The following is a 19,547-nucleotide window of genomic DNA, read 5'->3' as shown; positions in this document are numbered from 1 at the left end:
TAAACAGCCAGAAAGGCTGATAGAAAAACTGGCCACAGAGGATTCAGCCTGGAGGAGTCGAGAAAACACTTAGCCGGAAGTCGAAGAAGCCTGTTCTAGATGGAAAACGAAGTTTTAAACATCCATGGACAAGCACACTGCTCAGATAAACTGTCTTCCACGCTCAAACTGGCTCTTGCGCCTCAGCCTTCCAGGTGTTTGAGGTTTTTTAGGGCTCTTTACTGGCTCCAAATGGAGGAAGGGGCGGGCAGGAGATGATTGGCTGAGGGAGACCAGCGTGAGGGCTCTTCCCTCCCACACCCTCCCCCGGAACAGCTGGAATGAGAAGTGGGAGGGGAGGCCCGGGATTGGCCGCGAGTCCGTGGCGGGTGTGGTGAGGCAGCCAGAAGAGGCCTCTACCTGTCTAGGTAAGTCAGGAGGAGGTCAGCAGGAGAAGCAAACGGTGGGAGGAGGAAAGCAGTCTCCGTCTCCCTCTCTGCCCTTTGAAACAAGAGGGTCTCTTTTCTTCTTTGCAGCCCCTAACCCAGAGAAGGTGAGTTCATCATTAATCCACTATTACGATTCTGTAGCAAGAGAACGGACTTCAGGGGAGTCCAGGCTGCAGGGTTTGGGGGGAAGGGGGTGAGTGTCCCTCCACATTCCAGCTAGGCACTTTCTTTTCTTTTTTTATTTTATTTTTATTTTTCACTTTATTAAATTCTTTTATTGGTACATTGTAGGTGTATAACACAATTACATTTCTCATTGGGAACTTGTACCTGTACATGATGCATCTTGGTTCTTATGTTTTCCCCATTCCCTGCCCTCCCTTCACCCCCTCCACCTCTCCCTATTTACACAGACTTTGTTTCCATTTTTTCCATTTCTCAGCATTTTTCCTTTCCCTTCTTTCCTTTCCCCTGCCCCTCCCACTACCCCTACCCCTTTGGACCTTTTCTTCCTATTTTACATTATCGATTATTCATTCTAATCATTGGTACATTTTAGGGATACAATATAATGACATTCATCACTGGAAATTTGCACCTTTCCATAGTCTCTCTTGGTTCTTATTTTTCACCCTTGCCCAGCCCTCCCTTCAACCCCTCCTTTCCTCCCTATTTCCTTTTTTCCATTTTCTCATATTAATCCCATTCCCTTCTATCCTTTCCCCCAGCCCTCCCACTTCCTTCCCCTTTGCCCCTTTTCTTCCTATTTCACATGACCTATTATACATTTTAGTCTTTTCTGTTACTCAATTCTCTGCACCTAGCCTGGGACAGAGGAGCGGCAGCTTCTGAGCTTGGGGACCGGACTGGGACAGTCCCGTTCACTTTCTTAGGCTGGGTAAGCGCATTGTACAAACAAGGGAAGAAAAGAGCTTTGTTTTGGGAAATTTCCACCTCTGAGCAGTTGAGGTTGAGTTGTGGATTTGGAAGAGAATGGTCGGGGTGTAAGTCGTCAAAGTGGGGCATCACTCAGGTGAGTAAGGTGCCTTGGTTTTCCATTGCTTTTGTAACAGGAAACTCTCCCGGGACTTTATCAACCCAGTGTCTCCCTTTGTTTTAGCAAGGGGTGCAGTGTGTTGGGGATTGATGGGGGGTGGCTAATAATGGAGCTCTCTGTGGCCAGGGTGCAAGGTGTGAGTTGTGCTGAGTTGTCTGTAAAGGGACTGAGGACTGGGCATGTGGGGAAAACTCCCAGCTCACAATACCAGCTCGTCTTCAGGAAAAATCCACAGATAATCTAGCTACAAGGTCGAGTTTATGTGGGTTCAACTCACTAATTTTCTGACTTTGCCTGTTAATGGTTGCAGACCCTGGGAAACAGCTCCATGGCCATGCAGGGCCTCACCCCATACTGTTGCACAGCAGGCAGCATGTCTACTCTGGTGACAGCACCAGGTGGGGCTCTGGCCAAGGTGGCATGGCACAGAGCACAGAGAAGCCCCGGACCAGGGACTGGCTTTGCGCTGTGGGTCTCAGGGTGTCCCCGTGGCAGTGTGAGTGGCAGGTGCCCCTGCACCAGGAAGCGGGATGTAGACGTTGAGTCAAGTAGCACATCAGCTGTCGCCCGTCTGGGGGGGTGAACACCGTGGCCCATAGCTCCTCTTTGTGTGGAGAAGAAGGAAGTGGGAATTCTTCAGGGCCAGGCTCTCAGGGCCTGGCATGCCCAGCCCTGAAAGGACATTCGAGTTTCTGGGCCTGGCAGGGGCGCTTTAGCCTCCCCCACAGTAAAGGACCAGCCCCCACATTTGCCGCCCGAGCTGCAGACCTGTCCGCAGCGCACGTTGAGGTACGGCCTGAACACACAGGGAAACTTGCTGTGTGCTCACAAAAAAGGTGTGCATGTTTCTGCCTTGCTGGCACTCAACTCGGTGTGCTCATCGGCCCAAGGACATTTATGAGTAGTCACCAAAGAACAGGCATCCAGGTCTGAGAGGAAAAGAAAACCTCTCGGACCGCGGAGAGCAGGGGGCGAGCTCCTGTCGGATGGGCGAGGGCTCCGGGAGAAGGTGACAAGGGAGCCAACGCCTGGAAAGAACAACGCTGGACCAGGCTGGAGCTGTTCTGACCTCACCCACTTCAGATGCCAGAACTCCGCGTGCAGTTTGTTTACTCTCTTCTGGAGGCCTGGTACTCTCAGCAGAGTGGTTAATATTTAGTGTGTCTTTGAATGGGTGGCCCTGATTATAGGCTGTGCATACTTCTTAACCCATTCCCTCCTCCTCATAAGTCTTCCAAAGAGGTCAAGGGTGAAAAGATACCAAACTTTCACCTTGACTGTTTTGCTGGTTTCTCATGTTTCTTATCGGGCAGAATAGAACCAGCTCCAGTTTCGATGGCTGCCCTGATACAGCCCCCAAGTTTCAAGGTTGTAAAACTGGTAGAAGGAAATACAGCATTTAGGTTGGTCCAAGCTGAAAGTGGGAAAAAGAAAATATGTTTTACTGTCCCAACTTTTCAGATTAGAAGACCAGGTGTAGCACTGAGGGGTCACTCAGCTGTGGCTTCGGGCCAGGTTCCTCTCGCAGTGACTGTGTGTTGCCTGGTGACCCGATCTTCGGTGGCCTTTGGGGCCATTTCTTTACTCTGGAAGCATGCATCTGGTCGTGGGTCCATAAGCTGGAAGTACAATGCACAGGGTTTAAGGACAATGCACAGCTTAAGGGATGAAGTGGAGACGCAAGGGTGACCTCGAGGATTTTCATATTCAGTCAGGGTGGCCGATGACCCTTCATTAACTGCACGGCGCCTGGCACCTTGGCAGCCCCTGAAGCATGCCCTGTGGGGCCCAGATGCACGGGCTGCCCTGTATGTGCAGGTATGGGCCGTTTTCGATTTCCCCTAGGAAGGGGCAGGGGGAAGAGCCCCAGCTTGCTCTTCTGTACAGTGAAGAAAATCTCCCTGCCTTCCTGTTGCCGTGTGGATCTGAAGAAGGGATTTGATATCTGGGAGCAATGTGTAAGCGACAGCTTGCTGCGTCCTTGGGAAGCAGTGCCATTCCTGGTGTCCGTGTCTCTGATGCTGCTTCGGGGTCTGGGATCCGAGTGTGGAGGGCGTCTTTGGGAGGAGGAGAGGCGAGCAACCCACTGCAGAGCACAAGGCACATTCGGAAGAACACCGTACTCATTTTCTCTGAAAGGAAGAGGCAGAATCTGTTCCCCTATCCAGAGGGAATATTATATTAACTACATCAAGTCACCTGAAATAGTTACTGCCCCAGTTTCACATACAGGAGACCTGGAACCCAAAACTAGACCCTCGGATCCACACTGATTTCCTGAAAACAGTGCCTCTGTCTTACGCGGTTTCATACCCCTAGTCCTGTTAGGTGCCTATAAATATTAATTTAACCGAAAACATTGCCCGGATTCCACTCAGCCTTATAGTCTCAGGAGATAAAATATTTAAGAAAAAGCTTACACGAACAGGTCAGAAGCCGAGAGGAAGCCATCCGGCTGCACAGCCCAGTAGACACCAGAGCAATGAGGTATTCGGCCCACGCAGGATTGTCCGAGCGCCTGGTCTTGTGGGAAACAGACCAGGCTGTGATGGCCTCAGACCCACAGAATGTGAAGAATGGGCAGAGCCCTGAGCCGGGGCACTCGCTAACGGCGTGCATAGCTGGGGTGGCCACACGTCACCCATTGGCCCCTCGTGCTCCTGTTGCTTTAATGTTCCCGGCAGTGAGGAGCTGACCTCACGAGGAAGCCCTCCAAGCTGTGTCACCAGGGCGCTTCTTGGGTACCCCTGCCTCCCTCCGTATCTCTGGCGAGGTGCTGGGCCCTTCTAGAGCCGTGCATGTCCGGCTCATTTGGGAGCTTTCTTTTTCTGTCCCTGGTGCCCTGCCCCTCCCACTCTGCCCCTTTAGGGGGCTCCTCCCAAGTGGAAGAGGAGCTCCATGGGCCCTTGCTCTTGCCAGCTTACAGGATTGGAAGGGCGACTCTCCCAAGCTAGCCCCAACCTGATGTTGGCGTGGAAGCACTTGTTGGCAGAGGCCACGAGGACACCTGCCACGGTACCGGAACCCGAGTCGCCAGGTCTCAGTTAAACATTTTACCTTGTACTGGGAGAGCAGAGGAGACAGTTAAAACACAGCATGCTGTTATGGACAAAATACAGATTCAGAATCAGATAAACATTACTCCAGCTCTCCCCTAACCTTCTGTTTCACCTTGAAACTGTCTTTGGGTTATAATTCCTTCAGAATTTCATTTTACATGCAGGAGTCACCTTGGCCTGCTCAGCTGTGGCGGAGTCTTTCCCACAAAGAGGCAAATGCAAACCCTTGGGACTCTCAGTGGAGAAGCAGCCACAGTGTCCTTTGATACTACTATTGTCACAAAGGATTTGGATTTGGTTTTCCCTAAGGATTTGGAGTTGGGGGGAAGCTGCATAGGACATTCCTCTTGTTCATCTGACACAGGCTGGGGAGCTTTGCTGGGGACACAGGCAACAGCAGAAAGGCGACACCCAGGAGGGAGGGAAATCGGGCTCTGTCAGCCTCTGCATGTGTCTGCCTCGGGCCAGGGCTGACGCTGGCCTCGTCATGGTGTTGTGGTGGTGTTGACGATGCTGACTGTGACAGCAGCTGACAGTTGCTGGCCATGAGCGGCCGGAAGTGTTTGACGTGAAGCAGCTCCTTATGGCATCGCCTGAGGGTAGGTGCCGGCCAGGGTGCTGGGCTTCTCTCAGGCCTCTCATGTAACCAGTGCCCTTCTTTTCTAAATTCTTGTTCCCCTTGCTGTAGGGAATTAGTTTGGTCCTAGATGGATCTTACCTTTTTCTTATTACAGGAACAATTTTAGGTATTCGTTAAGTGTTTGAGTATTTACTAACAACTAAACTGTGCTAACTGTTTTCTCATGAAATCCTTCCTTTGACCCCATGCAATGAGGAAAAGCAGGCGTGGTTCAAAGCAAATAACTGTAGACTGTACACGGCTCAGCCTTTTGAACCTCGACCCAAACACCGGCAGGCCCCAAGCTGCCATGTCTCTCCCTGTAATATTTATTGTTTATACGAAGAAAAGTGTAGGTTAGGCTCTCTGGTTTGAAGAGCAGAGCAGCTAAGAAAAGTAATGGGAATTCCTCTCCACCTCGACGACCTCCGTGGCTCCTACGCCTCTGCCTTCTGCAGGTGTTTGAGGCGGCCTGTGTCCTTCCTGCAGGCTGGGGGTGGCAATCAGGGCCCGGCTGGCCACGGGCCCCTTCCAGCTCTCTGCTTGCTTGGTGTCTTTGCCGCCGCGCTGCCCCAGGGCCTGGGCAGAGCCGTGCAGCAGCCGGCCTCACACATGGCTTTGATTCTTCTCTTTTCAGGCCCGGCCTGGGACACTCTTCGCTTCCCTCCGCTTCCCCTCTGGGAGCTCCTATCGCCACCCCTGCCCCTTGCTTCAGGCGATGCCTGAGCAGGAGCTGTGGCCAGAAGGGCCTGGCTCAGCACCCGAGACCCGCCTCAGCAGCTGGGACAGCATGACGAGCGCCACCTCCACCCACTCTGGATCTGTATGTACCGCCTCCTGTCGCCTGGCCACACCCCGCTCTGCTCCCAGCCCTGGTCCCCACACCTCCTCTTTCATCTTCCTCTCCTGCCAGTGAATCACAGCATTAGTGGGTGCCCTCCGCCTCTGAGTCATCCCTAGTCTACAGAGAACGGGGCAGGACCGTCTCAGAGAGGAAGACAATAGGACCAATAAGACTTTTCCTCCAACTTGCACTGGCCTGAGGGTTGAGGTGAGGAGAAGCAGTGGGCCTGTGGCCTGAGGTCGGGCGGAAGCTAGAGCACCCTTGTAGCGCCTGGACTCTTCTCTGCGGAGGGCAGCATGGCTTGGTCTTCTCCAAAGAAGTAAAGTAACTAGCAGCCCAAGTTCTGGAGCCACACACATCTGGGTGTCCTGTTACACACCCTATGACCTTGGGCAAAAGACTGAATCTGTCTAACCGCCAGTCTCCTCGGATTTAAAATGGGGGCCGTACTAACACCCAGTTCATAGGTTCCCATGGGGAAATGCACACAGGATATAAAGCCCTGAGCACTTTCCTCTGCGTAGAAAAGAAAACAGCCCATCTCCGAGCAGAGTCGGAGAAACTCGAGGTCAATGTGTTTGTTTGTGAATGGCATGTGATAAACTGATTTTTCTGGGCATGAATTCAAATCTTGGTTATTGCTAAGACTGGTGTGAAGGACTAAGTCTGCCCAACATCCAAAAGCAAACACTTCTTCATTGTTCATCCTTGTCACATACGTAAGAACCTTAGAGAATGTAGCCTTTCTTATTTAATGTTCTATACAGATATCCGAAAATGTAAGATTTAGGAGGGTCTCCACTGAAGGCCAAAGAGGTTTAGTATAGTTCATGGATTTTGATATGTAAAAATGGAGGTGAAAAGCAACACACACACACACACACACACACACGCACAGTCAAAATGTAGACAGCCTGCAGAATTTCTTTTGGCCTTACGGGATGGGAATGCAGAGGCAGCCTCCTGTTTCTGACAGGCTGAGCCCAGTGTGAATAGTCTCATTCTGCTGGACACAGAATGTGACAGAGATTAAAGGCTTTCAAAGCAAATGATCCACAAAGAAGAAATTAGAGAAATTAGCTTATCGTGGGCCAGGCTGTTTCAAGAGGATGACAGTAAAGATGTTCATTCAAGTGACTCCAAGGGCTGCATTTGGGGCTGCCCTTGACACAGAGACCCCATAGAGGCCAGGTAAGTTTTTAAGGCCAGGGGCAGATGGAAAAGTATTATTTAACAACTGCCTCCCCCCTGGATATCATTAGGGCCATCTCAAAATTTTCCCTGGCCATCTGAATGGATCTGGAGACTATACCACTCTAAAGTGTTCCCAATAGCAGGAAAAGACTCAGGCTGGGTTTCTCATGTTCTCCTGTGTTCTTTTGGTCTTCTCTTCAGCCTCAATCTTCCTGGCCTGGTAGAGCATGGGCAGAACCATCGGCGGGGGGCGCCGAAGTACCTTCTTCCAAATATCGCTTTGTGCCTTCTCATCATGAAAATGGTCTGCTTTAATGTCTGCCTCATATTTAGCACTAAGTTGTTTTCCCCACTAACCAAACCAACCAGTTTCTCCACCCTCCTTCCTGAAGTTAATATTTGCTTAAGAAATGACACTTACTTGAATGTCAGCCAGAGCCAAATGCCATCGAGTAAGTCAATATACAAGGGGGAAAATCCTGCGTGGAATGCAGTTCAAAGTGTAAATTATTTGGTGAGTGTACCTGTGGTAGTCATGCTGCTGTTTTCACTGGCCTGGCAGCCAGCAGTTGGCTGCATCTCCTGTCTGTTCTCGTACTGGCCTTGGCATACCAGATCAGGCATGCAGAAGACCTCTGAGAAGTTAAGAGCCCTACCATTCATTTTGTTGTCCACATAACTCCATTGAGAGGGAGACACCTGTAGTACAATGTTTGACAAAGGTCCGGCAGAGTTGGACTTAGGACCTGGGTCTACTGACCTGTACCCAGGACTGAACAGGAGAAGGGGCCCCTGCCCTCTACCTGTGCCACCGCCAGAGCTGGTGCTGGCGAGTCCCCAGCCTGACCTCTCTCCTCTCCCTGATGCCTGGTTTCTGGAAGGGACAGGTTTGCAAGTATAGCCTGAGTAAAAGCTTCCAGCTCTCTGCATTCTTTCCCACAACAGGGTGGTTCTCGGGTCCTGTCAGTCTCTACAGAGAGAGCTGTCTCTCATGACTCCTTCTCCCTGCAGAGTGATAACAGCTACGACTTCCTGTCAGCTGAGGAGAAAGAGTGTCTGCTCTTCCTAGAGGAGACCATTGGCTCCTTGGATGGTGAGGCTGAGAGCGTTCTGTCCACTGACCAGTCAGAGCCAGCGACAACTCCAACTCCCCGAGGTTTCAGAGCACTGCCCATCACCCAGCCGGCTCTCCAGGGTAAGACAGGCTGTCCCGGGAGCAACACCAAAAAAGTCAGTGCCTGCTTCTGGCCCTTCCCACCTTGCCTGCCCTCTGTTCCCAGAGTCACGGCGGAAGTGGGACCCACACTCCTCACCACCCTCCTGGCCTTGTCCCTGGAGGGAAGGAGGGACCTCCATCCAGCCAGCTTCCGGTCTGTCCAGGAAGTAGCAGAGGCCTGACAGGGAAGGGTTTTAGATGGCTCCCACACTCCCGTGAAGAAATTCTAAAGAGATGAGACCCTGCAGGCTGGGAAGGGCTGGAGAGGCCTGGATGGCTGGCCCTGGGGAGACTGAGACAGTCTGGGGGCTGACCTGCAGGGCCCAGAAGGTGAGGCTGCAGCAGATGGAAAAGGAAAGGGCTTCCAGCAGCAGTGGGTGGCACCTGGAGACCTTTGTTAGAGAAGGTGGAGAGCCAGCGGTGTCCAGGCCCAGAAGGGGATGCAGCCTGGTCCTGTGTCCCCGGGTGTGGGGAGAACTTTATGTTTGAGGACACTCGCAGTGGTATCAAGGCTACAATCACTTATTCATTCATTCAGCAAATATTTATTGACAATGCATTAGACCCTCCCTGGAGAGAGAGTAGGAAACGGGAACATGGTGCTAACTGCCCCTTGGGACTGACTCACCGGCCTCATGACTGGCAGCACCTGTCCGGCCTGCCGGAAGGAAAGACGCCACGTCCCTCTCCAGTGCACGGCACTGTGCGGCTACACAACCATCCAGGTCTCACAGAAAGTGAAGGTAGAAGAAGGAAGAAGCCCCAAGATAGCGGGAGGGAGCCAGCTTGAATTCCCCAATTCTGTAGAAGGCCAGGAGAGCCTGAACCAAGGATGAAGAGTAGATAGGCCCAACCATCGGGAAAAATAATCCCCAGTCTAAAGGAATCTGCTATTACTGTACAGATCAGTGGTGGCGAACCTGAGACTGATTGTTCAAACACAACCAAAACCCACTTGTGTATCGCAGCGTGCCAACACTGCAGTCAATCTTGAATACTGAGGTTTTAGTTTGGAGAGAACAACTCAGTGTTAACATCTTTTGTCGTAAAACAAAAACAATAGCACCCATGCCATAGGTTCGTCACCGCTGGTCTAGATGATATCCAGATAAAAGTGTTGCTCCTTTAAAAGCAAACAAACAAAACAACAAAAAAAGCCTACCTGTCGCTGGTTGGAGCCCAGGGTCTGGGAGTATTTGCTCTTCCTCTGCAGCAGGCCTCTCACCTCCGTGCACTCTTTTCTCCTGTCCTCACAGGAAACCCAGAGGAGACAATTACTCAGCTGAGCCCAGAGCCCAGAGGAGTGACCGAGATTCCCTCATCCTGTCCTCCTGAGGGGGGCCTGGGCCTCAGGTCTGGCTCCTACAGCCTCCCGAGGAACATCCACATTAGCAGAGACCAGAACTTCAGGAAAAGCAGCGCCCAGACTGACGGCCACTTCTCAGGACGAGGATCTGAGGGACACGTAGCAGAGCCCGGGAAAGAGGGGGGCAGCCAGAGCAGTGAGCCACTCGGGACACCAGCCAACCCGCAGAGGGCCACGCTGGGCCTGGACGCAGTGCTCATCCCCCCACCCAAGGCTTTCCAGGACACCTGGCCGGAGAAGCGTGGGGAGGACAGCCTGCCCGAGGGGCTGGGAGAGCAGAGCCACGCGCCCCCGAAGAGAGAGGAGGCCATGTCCCATACAGCCAGCAAGAGAGGCACAGCAGGGGCCCCTGGACGTGCACAGCCCCCTCCTGCCCAGTGGCCTCAAGATGCTAGAGCTGAAGACGCTCCCCTCCCATCTGGGGACGACTCACTGGCCCGTGTGGGCCCTGTCACCGCCCCGAAGCCCCGGAAGCTGCCCCCTAACATTGTCCTGAAGAGCAGCCGCAGCAGTTTCCACAGTGAGCCCCAGAGCTGGCTGTCCCGCCACAGCGAGGCTGCAGACGCTGCCCCGGGCTCCTCTTCCCTGCAGGAGCAGAGGAAAGCACGCAGAGAAGCACTGAAGAAACTGGGGCTACCCCAGGACCAGGAGGAGCCCAGCCTCCACCTCAGCCACCCCGCCAGCTCCATCAGGCTCAAGAAGACCCAGGCTCAGGGCCCTACTGCAGGCCCAGCCCCACCTCAGCCAGTGGCTCTGGCTCCAGTCTCAGCAGTTCTTCCTGCTGCAGAGAAGGCTCCGGCTTGGGCTCAGGCATCCTCTCCAGGCAAGGTTTGCACCACTGCCCAGGAAGCCCCTCCAGGAAAGGCCACAGCTCACAAATCCATGCCAATTCCTATCCCAAAGACCCCAAAGGCAAACAGTCCCCTGGCCGGGCCAAAGCCAGACTCAGGACCGACTCTCCAGGAGAGCAGCATCCCAGGCCTGAAACAGATGAACTTCAAGTCCAACACTCTGGAGCGTTCGGGCATCGGGCTGAGCAGCTACCTCTCAGCTGGGAAAGACCCCAGCCCCCAAACCAGCACCTCTCTGGGAAAGGACTCCATCCTGGAGAAGACTTCTCCCAGTGTGCTTCGGAACTCCCGGCCACGCCCTGCCTCCCTGGGCACTGGGAAGGACTTTGCAGGTATCCAGGTAGGCAAGTTAGCTGAGCTGGGGCAGGGCCAGAGCTCCAAGCATCTGTCTTACCAAGGACAGAGCCGTGACAAGCTTCCTCGACCCCTCTGTGTCAGTGTCAAGATTTCCCCAAAGGGCGTCCCTGATGGGCACAGGAGGGAGGCTCTGAAGAAGCTGGGGCTGTTGAAGGAGTAGCTGTGCCACAGACTAAGCCATGGGAGGGGCTCTCGGGTTCCCCTCAGGAGCTTTGCGACCTCAGAGCTCGGGGCTGGCAGGGCGGGCTTTTCTCAGATGCCCTCACTCTCTGAGGTGAGGGAACGGAGAGACTCGCTTCCAAGCATCTGTTTATATCCAAGGCCGTTGGCCACTGAGGGCCTGCATGGACATAGCTCTACACAAGAGGGTGTGTGTGTGCGAGTTTGTCTGCGTGTGTGAGGAGTTGTGCATATCACTATTTATGTAACACAAGGAATCACTGCTCAGAGTTCTGCTCTTGTGGGAGCTTTTCTTACAATGGATAGAGTTCAGCCTTCGCAGAACTGAGTGGAGGGAGGTGGCCAAGCTTGAGAAGAAAATCAAATGACACAGTGGATGTGCAAGTTACTTTAAAAAATTACATTCTGTGCATAAAGGTCCCAAGAATCCCTGCAGCAGATGCAGACTGGCTCACACCTTGCTGGACACTCTCGGTTCAGGGCCTGGACAGAGCCTGGAGCCAAGAAGAGCTGGTCTGTTATCTCTTCGCCCACGGCCCTCTCGGTGTCACACACCCCTGCGAACAAACCTCTCAGTCCACTGATCGCAGAGCAGCTCCCAAGGGCCTGGCAGGGCAGGATAAGTAACCGCACCCACACCTCACTGCTGCCCTGGGGGTCTGCGCCCATGGGCCTCGGCCTCCGTAGATGCAGTAGAAACTGCTGGGCTCCAGACCGCCACCCTGTTCTTCCTGCCCTCTGGCTCCCTATCTCGCTCTGCATCTGCCTGACTCCAGGCCTGGTCGTCGCAGAGGCGGAAGCCCCAGCCCAGAGGCTCAGCAAGGACTGCAGAACTGTTTCAGGCCTTGTCCGTGCGATTGCAGGTAGCTTTCTGCGATTGCAGTACAGCTTCTCCAATGTCCTCAGTTCCCACAGTGGAAATGAGCACAATGCATAGAACATCAGAGCTCCAAGGGACCCTGGGGAAGTCACATCCGCCCTTTCGGGGTGGACAAGCAGCCCTTCAGGGTTACTCTGCTATCAGCAACCGCTGAGATGGGAACCTGGGCGCCTAGTTGCCTGAGCACTGCCGCCCCTCACTGCTGTTCGTGCATCCACACAGACCTCAAAAGTGCACGGTCACTGTCCACGCCTCAGCCCTCAGGCCCTCTGACGGCCCGTGTCTTCTGAAGCACCAAAGATTAAACGCTCAGGCTAATATTCAGTATTGTGATTTTTAAAAAGATTTCATCTCCAGAAAGTGGCTGTGTAATAATTCATTCTTAACCAAGACACTTCTCTGCTCAGGTCGCCTGACCACACTGCACAACTTGAGCAAACACCAAAAGAGGGAGATGTGTGTGAGTAGGGATGTGGGCTTGTGAATACAAACCGGGCGACCAGACATGACCCCCGCTTCCCCTTAGGAAATACGCCTCGTTCATGTCTTTGCCAGGGTTGGAATCCAGGATATCCAGATGTGAGGGGCAGATAAAGCCACGTGGTTGGAAAGGTGATCCTTCACATCTGCAGAGCATTTCTGGGCCACGTCCTTATGGACTCATCACTGTCTGAAAATGATGAGCCAGTTAAGGCAAGGATGACAAATCGCTCCTCCCTGTCATGGCATGTGCTGTGTAGGTGTGGCAGTTTCTGTGTACACTCCTGCACACACACTCACACCCAAAAGCCCGGTGCCACATTCCTGGCCCTGGGGGAGGAGCGGGTCTGTCATGGCCACTGGAGGCTCCCACGCAGGTGAAGCTGAATCTTATTACAGGCTCCCAAAAAGAGAGCAGGCCTCTTTCACAGGATGGATTCAGCATGCTGTACTAGGTGAGCTGCTTCGTGTGTGCATTTCAGGACGCAGCCTGATTCCTTACTTATTAGTTGCCCTGAAGAAAAGGAAACAGGAGACTAGCTGTCAACTGAGACATGGTAGGAATCGGGCTGTGGCGTCAACAAGAGGCTGACCAACCCTGGTCAAGTGCCATCTGCTACAGCCCCACCGCTGAGGCAGGAGGTCTCTCTCCCCAGCTAACAGAGCTCCACACGGCCCGTACCTGCCCGTCCATGTCTTTACCCCAGTGATGTGCTCATGCCCCCAATTCTCTTCAAAGATACCACACTTCCCTGCATCCTTACCCTTCAAATACTGCAGCCTGCTTTAAGGCTGATCTAGGGGATTCAAGAATAGTAATAAATCCAAACTTGGACCTCTTCATTTTGAAGAGGGTTAGGAGGACCCGGTGAGGACATCCACCTCCCTGACCATGTGATGCTGGACCCACCTGTGATAAGGTGATGGGTCTGTCCATTGTATCTACACAGGATTGCTCTTCGCTCAGCTTGAGCTGGTTTGGGGGAGGTGATAGTGGGATCAGAAGATTTGGGGTAGAAGTTTGTAAAGATCACCTGTCTAACTTTAAAAGCCAAAGTGACAGTTCTTCCACTTGACCTTGGGTCTCTGCTATGCCCTGCCATAGTCTTGTTGGTGCTGGGCACAGACCATCTGCCAGGTGCAGGTGGTGGCCTCTCTAGCCCTGCCCAGTGGGGTCTGTGTCCTCAGGTGTGTCGCCAGACACTCCTGTGAGTCACCACTTATTGCTGCCCTGGCAGTCCTGCACTCCGACTTCCAGTGTGGCAGTGCAGACCGATGTGTCTCACACTGAGACACATAAGTCAGGACAGGTCGGCACCTCTCACCTCCTCCTGCAGTGGGAAGTGTGATCTCACAATGGGAGGTGTGCAAGCATCCATGTTGGTTTCAGGGAAGGAAGGGCCAGTGAAGGGCAGGAGAGCAGGACCTAGCTGATGTTCTGGCTTGGAGCGGAAGGTGAAGGCTGAAAAGACTACAAGATGTGTGAGCGTGTGAGTGAGCCCCTGCCTCTTTGGGCCCACTGTCTGTGTGGGCAGAGTAGTGTCACACCATCAGCACGTGAGGCTCGTGGGTGGACAGGAGGAATTGTGTCCATCTCCATGGGAACCCAAGGAGGAATGAAGATGCAATGCTTCTAGATTCTCTTCCTCGTGTGAGTGACTATGGAGCACATCAATCTAGGCTCATCTTCAGATCCCATCACTTACCAATCAGGTACTCTGGGGAAATCCTTTGACTTGTTGACCCTAAGAGTTCTCCTTGTAAAACGGGGAAGTACCACCACCCTGTCACAATTGTGGGGATGGATAAGGGATATAAAATGTGTAAAGCTCAGTGCAGGGTACAGTGGAGCCGCTCAGTTAGATAGTGCTGTCTGGGGGATCTTCATCCTTTCCCAAAGGAACCAGACATGGAGAGCTTTGGAAGCCAAGAACTCACCCAACTCCGCAGAGAGGAAACAGAAGAGAGATTTGCATATGAAAGTCCAAAGTAACAACTAGCCTTCCGCACACCCTCCAGGTGACTCAGCTTCTCCCAAGCCAGGTTTGCTGGAATTTGAAAAGAAAGGAATCAGTAGGAATCAGGTTTATGCCATGGTAAGCCTGAACCTATTGCTTTCAGCTTCTGAATCCTCAGACCAAATTCCCCCTGACTGTCAGTCTCATGCTGCCCATGACCACATAGTGTTTTTCTTTATGCTTCCTCTGACTTCCTTTGGTTGTACTGTGCGGTTCATGGAACTATATATTGTTTTATAGTTATTTTTAAGATGGAGGGGGAATATCTTATGTAACACAAAAAACTCTGGCTTAAATTAGAAAGAGAAGCTGAAAAGTTTTAAAAATTCCTGGAGTGTTAAAAAAAACAAACAGGGGGGCTGGGGATTTAGCTCAGTGGTTCCACTGCCTACCCCACAAGCGCAAGGACCTGAGTTCGATCCCTGGTACCAAAAATAAAAAACCCAAACAAACAGACAGGGTAGGCATCTTTCTGGAATGAGTCAGGTATTAGTTATCAGGAGACAAGTGCGTGGCATGACCCCTCTAAATCCCCTGGTGCAGGGACACTAAATTGCAGGAGTCATCACCGCCTTCGTGGTCATCCCTGACACTAGGACACAAATGAGGTAGAAACAGGTGACATTCCACTCCACCTTGCCATTCTCTCCTGCTGCTCACTGTTACCTGCTATTTTGAGCGCTGGATACTATAAAATACGAAGGCATCCAGACAGAGCTGTGGACCGGGTGAGCCTTAGCATTTCACTCCATTGCCCTCATAACGGAGATGCCTTGGACACGATGGTCTCCTTGCCTGCCAGCCCAGAAATGCATGTTTCAGTAAGTCCAAAAACGTTAGCTAGGAAGCTCAACACCCTGCGAAAGATCTCACTATAACCCACTGAAGGAGATTCAGGTTTTCCAGTGCAACTTCCCACCTACAGAGGAGCTCTGTTAACGTATGTATGAGTGTGTGTGTGATATGTGTGTGCATGTGTGTGTGCGTGTGCGCACGCGCGCTTAAGCACATACTCTGCATACATATATTCAGAAAGGTGACTGGGTGGGTGGATAGGTGGGAGAGAAGAAGGGAGGGAAGGGGCAGATGGAGAACATGGCCTGGCCAGGAACACGGGTTTGGGAGTCAGGCTTCGGGGCCTCCGCACCTCAATCCCTTTTCCAGCCATTTCTTTTTGCTTCCTTCAACTTCTTTATTGTGTAGTTCAAGACACTATATGCTAACATATAGAAAATTGTTTATGTTTTTTAAAGAGGAAAAAGTGAACTTAAATCACAACAGGCTGAAGCCCTCCAAGGTAAGTCAATAATGATACTTGCCCTTGCGGGTTTTATGAGCATAGAGTCAAATGAGATAATACACACAAAACCCTTCGCACACAGCTCAGTAAATGCTGTCTCTTAATCCTACTGTCATATGCACCTGGACTTCCGATGCCAGTGGCCCCCATGAGGACTGGATCACCTGCAGCCTCACCTAGATTCCTCAGGCTGAAACAACGTTCCTCCAGTTTTCACAACCTTCTGCAGCCGAGTGCCTCAAAACCCTGTTCCGTCTGCATCCTCCGTGCGCTGCCGAGAGCGGCTCACACCCACCACTCCTCATTCTCTACTCTCCACCTCGCCTTCTTCTCATCCCCGCTGCAGAGTCAGAGCCCAGGCCTCTCCGACTGAACAGCAGATGATGCCAAGCATCTTCTTGTTTTCTGAGTTTTACCGAAGCTCAGACAGGTGGTGCCAAAGTGCTGACCACGACCACATACCCCACCGCCTCCCAGGACCCCTCTCCTCTCTCTTCCCTCCCAAACAGTAGAACAACCAGGAAATCCTCTCCACCCAGACTTGGGGCCCGTCATGATCTAAGCATTAACCTGAGACTTTTCAAAATATTCCTCGGGTATGAGCAGAGGAGACTCACTGGACTAGCTCTCCCTCCTCAGCGCGGGCCTGAGAGGAAGACCCACTGAGGGGTGCTCACTTCCTCCAGCTGACCTGCACCACCTTCCTCCGAGGGGCTGAGTGAGGCGGACTCCACAGAGGCCTTTGGATTGGTCCCCTGCACTGTCCAGCCGCTCGGATATGAGGAGACGTTTGTTGCCTCCTCCCTGAGGGGCAAGGGTGCCTCTGCATCTGGAGAGCTCCCCTAGGCGCTAGTGGTGAGAGGAGGTATTGTTCAGACCGAGTTATGACATCACTGGCGCTTTCCCGTGACTTGAAAACAGGCACAATTCTAGCCTCACCTTCCCTCCTCTGCCTCAGGAACTAGGAACCACCCTGTCCTGATCCTATGAGCTGAGAAGGGTTACCCAGTCCCCTGCCCCTGAGCAGCCAGCCTCCTGCAGGGAGAGGTCCAGGTCACTGCCAAGGTTCCATGGTGGCTTCTCTGGTCCTCCTTCCTCGTGGGGCTGGAATAGCTCCTCAGGCCATTGCACTCGAATTTCCAGACCTAAGTGTCTGGAAGAGCAGGACCGAGCTCTCCCTGAGGAAGCTTCCCCCCAGACCACCCCTCTGTGCTCTGTGCCACAGCTGTCTACGCCACGTCTGAAAGGGAGCTCAGGCTCAGCAGCCCAGAGAAAGAGCCATGGGACCCGTCGGGTCCTTTAACAGTGTGATCTGCCTCCATGAGCACCATGGCGTTCATCAGCCCCCGATGCCCTAATGACCCGTTGCCGTGTCCTCTCCACGGCTCACAGAAGTCGCTAGTCCAGTCACGTGCAGGTCACCTCACACCTGTCCTCTTTTCTCCCTCTCTCCCTATCACCTCTCTCTCTCCTCTCTCCTCCCTTCTCTCTCTCTCTCCTCTATTTCTCCTCTCCCTCCTCCTCCTCCTCCTCCTCCTCCTCTTCCTTCTCTTCCTCCTCCTCCTTCTTCCCCCCACCCTCAATGTAAAAGCAGTGGTCTGGTGGTGGCCTGCCTCCAGTTCCCCATCTGCCCATCAACCAGGAGGATTTTGCACCGGTAGCACACTATGTTTCATGTAAGGAGGAGGAGACCTGAGAGAATACATGTGTCTGCACATATGTGGAGAAAGAAATACAGGAGTAACCAAAAGCCGGCGATCAATTAATTACCTAGAGAGGGCGGGCAGGGATGCAGCAGAAAGAAAGGAAGGATGGAAGCAGGAAGAAAGGGGAAAGGAATTGTACTTCCCTGAGTATGCCTATTTGTATGGCTCAAATTTGAAAGCCCTAGAATACTTCACATGCCCATTAAATACACACACACACATGCAAACAAATGCCCAGAGTGTGTGTTTAGGGAGATAGGGAATTCCAAATGGAACACACACTGTAATAAATTAACCTCTGTTAAGAATGAATACCATCACCAAACCAAAGGAGTGGAGGAGAAAAGAGCTTTGTAAATAATTTAAATATATATATATATATATAGGCTAAGTGCTTTGTAAAATAAAAAGCACAGATTCTATTCTAAATGTGTTTTTACATTTATGGGTCAACAATTATAAAACTATTTTATATTATGTTGCTTCGGTGTATGTTTAGATCCCCCCCAAAGCCTCATGAGACTTTCTATTTCAGAGGTAGTGGAATCTGGAATGTGTGATGCTGGGGTTAAGAGCATGTGGTTACTAAGCTACTACACCTGATTGATTAGTGTCTCACCGCCCTAATCCTGGTAGTCTAAATAAGATAAAAGGGGAGATAAGATAACAGCAGAAAGATGCTGTTAAACTCTCTTGTTGCCTTCGCTTCCTTGCGTGTGCCATGTTGCCATGTTGTTCTCCTCTTCAAGGCCTGTTTGCCATCTCAGCCTGGGATCCAGCTCTACCCAGGGCCTGGGATGGAGCCAGGGAAAACTCCTAGCCAGAGACGGAAAAACCTGTTCATCACAATTCAGCAGGACCTCCCTTTAGTCCTGGAGAAGAACACTGTGGCTTATGAGGACAAACAGTCTGGAATAGATGTGGGGGCCCATCTTGAGAATCATAACCAGAGGTAGCCTTTCCTGCAGTTAATGTACACAAGACGCAGGCCATGCACTTTCCATACATGAACAGTTGGAATCTTAAATGTTCTCCAAGGCCCACATGTCATGACTTGGTCTTTGGCACTCTGGGAAGTTATGGACACTCGAGGAAGTGAGACTTAGGGAGATATTTAGGTCACCGAAGGCTGCCCTGCAGGAGATTAGGCAGCCTCAGCCCCTCCTGGCTGGCTTGCTCCTTGGCTGTGATGTGGGATTTTGCTCTACCACACACTCCCTGTCACCACAACCTGACACCCCCACCAGACCCTAAAAGTGATGATCTGTCCAGTCAAGGACCAGAACCTTCAAACTGTGCCAGAGCAACCCTTTTCTCTTTCTACGTTGATTCTCTCCAGTATTTGTTATAGTAACAGAAAGCTGACGAACACACCACGTGACCTGCTTAACCCTCACACCTACCCTAGTATTATGGCCATTATTTCAAAAGGGGAAACTAAAATATAAAGAGATTAAGAGATTTCCCCAAGTGGCATCAGGCTCAGATCCCCAGCTGTTACACAGACTCCTTAAACCTGTGCTTTCTCTGTCACCTGCTCAGAGGCTGACATGGTCCCACCTCTGGAGACATCTAAGTAGGAAAGGCTTCTTGAGAGACCTCTGTCGGCCAGCTCCCTCTGCTTGTCTGTCTTGTCAGCTCTGACCGCATTTGCAACGGTGTCTGGAGATGCCATTCCGAGTTGAGCTTCACTGGTGAGGGCTGCACAGCAGGAATTTGGGGCCCAGCAGGTTGGCAGGGTAAGGGCTGGTAGACACATGAGCAGGGTCGGGGCCTTAATTACGTGAGAGCAGGCAGCCCACCCCACCTCAGGGGACAGTTCTTGTCCTGGACTCATCTGAGAGACAGGGCTGTCAGCTGCATGTGGGGTGGGGCTAGGTTTAGGAGAGTGAGACTTCTACTGCATTTTCCTGAAAATAAGACCTAACTAGAAAGTAATCAGCCTTGAAAACTAGAGATCAAAAATGCCACCCCCAATCACCTTGCCCTCCC

General features: G+C 52.1%; 1 protein-coding gene across 5 annotated transcripts; it reads left to right on the top strand.

Annotated features, from left to right (window-relative positions):
* Positions 1-335: 335 nt before the first annotated feature.
* On the top strand, positions 336-18,032 carry CUNH1orf116 (chromosome unknown C1orf116 homolog). Of its 5 annotated transcripts, none has more exons than XM_004862054.4 (4): positions 336-407; positions 5,801-5,986; positions 8,213-8,396; positions 9,674-18,032. In XM_004862054.4, exons 2-4 carry the CDS (start codon positions 5,882-5,884, stop codon positions 11,149-11,151), a joined length of 1,767 nt encoding a protein of 588 aa, XP_004862111.1. In that variant the 5' UTR covers positions 336-407; positions 5,801-5,881; the 3' UTR covers positions 11,152-18,032. The 5 variants fall into 5 exon arrangements, with proteins under 5 accessions (XP_004862111.1, XP_004862110.1, XP_087050131.1 ...); XM_004862053.4 differs by lacking the exon at positions 336-407 and adding an exon at positions 415-532; XM_087194005.1 differs by lacking the exon at positions 336-407 and adding an exon at positions 638-5,621.
* Positions 18,033-19,547: the final 1,515 nt, after the last annotated feature.

This window comes from Heterocephalus glaber, unplaced genomic scaffold (assembly GCF_053883595.1).
Source record: "Heterocephalus glaber isolate CG9 unplaced genomic scaffold, H.glaber_assembly_v1.0 deba00001600, whole genome shotgun sequence".
Classification (NCBI taxonomy): domain Eukaryota; kingdom Metazoa; phylum Chordata; class Mammalia; order Rodentia; family Bathyergidae; genus Heterocephalus; species Heterocephalus glaber.
This window is presented reverse-complemented; position numbering and strand designations above follow the sequence as displayed.

Coding starts and splice junctions, on each gene's coding strand:
- CUNH1orf116 (XM_004862054.4), top strand. CDS start 5,882: ATGCCTGAGCAGGAGCTGTGGCCAGAAGGGCCTGGCTCAGCACCCGAG. Junction 5,987..8,212: donor CCTCCACCCACTCTGGATCT/GTATGTACCGCC, acceptor TTCTCCCTGCAG/AGTGATAACAGCTACGACTT. Junction 8,397..9,673: donor CACCCAGCCGGCTCTCCAGG/GTAAGACAGGCT, acceptor CTGTCCTCACAG/GAAACCCAGAGGAGACAATT.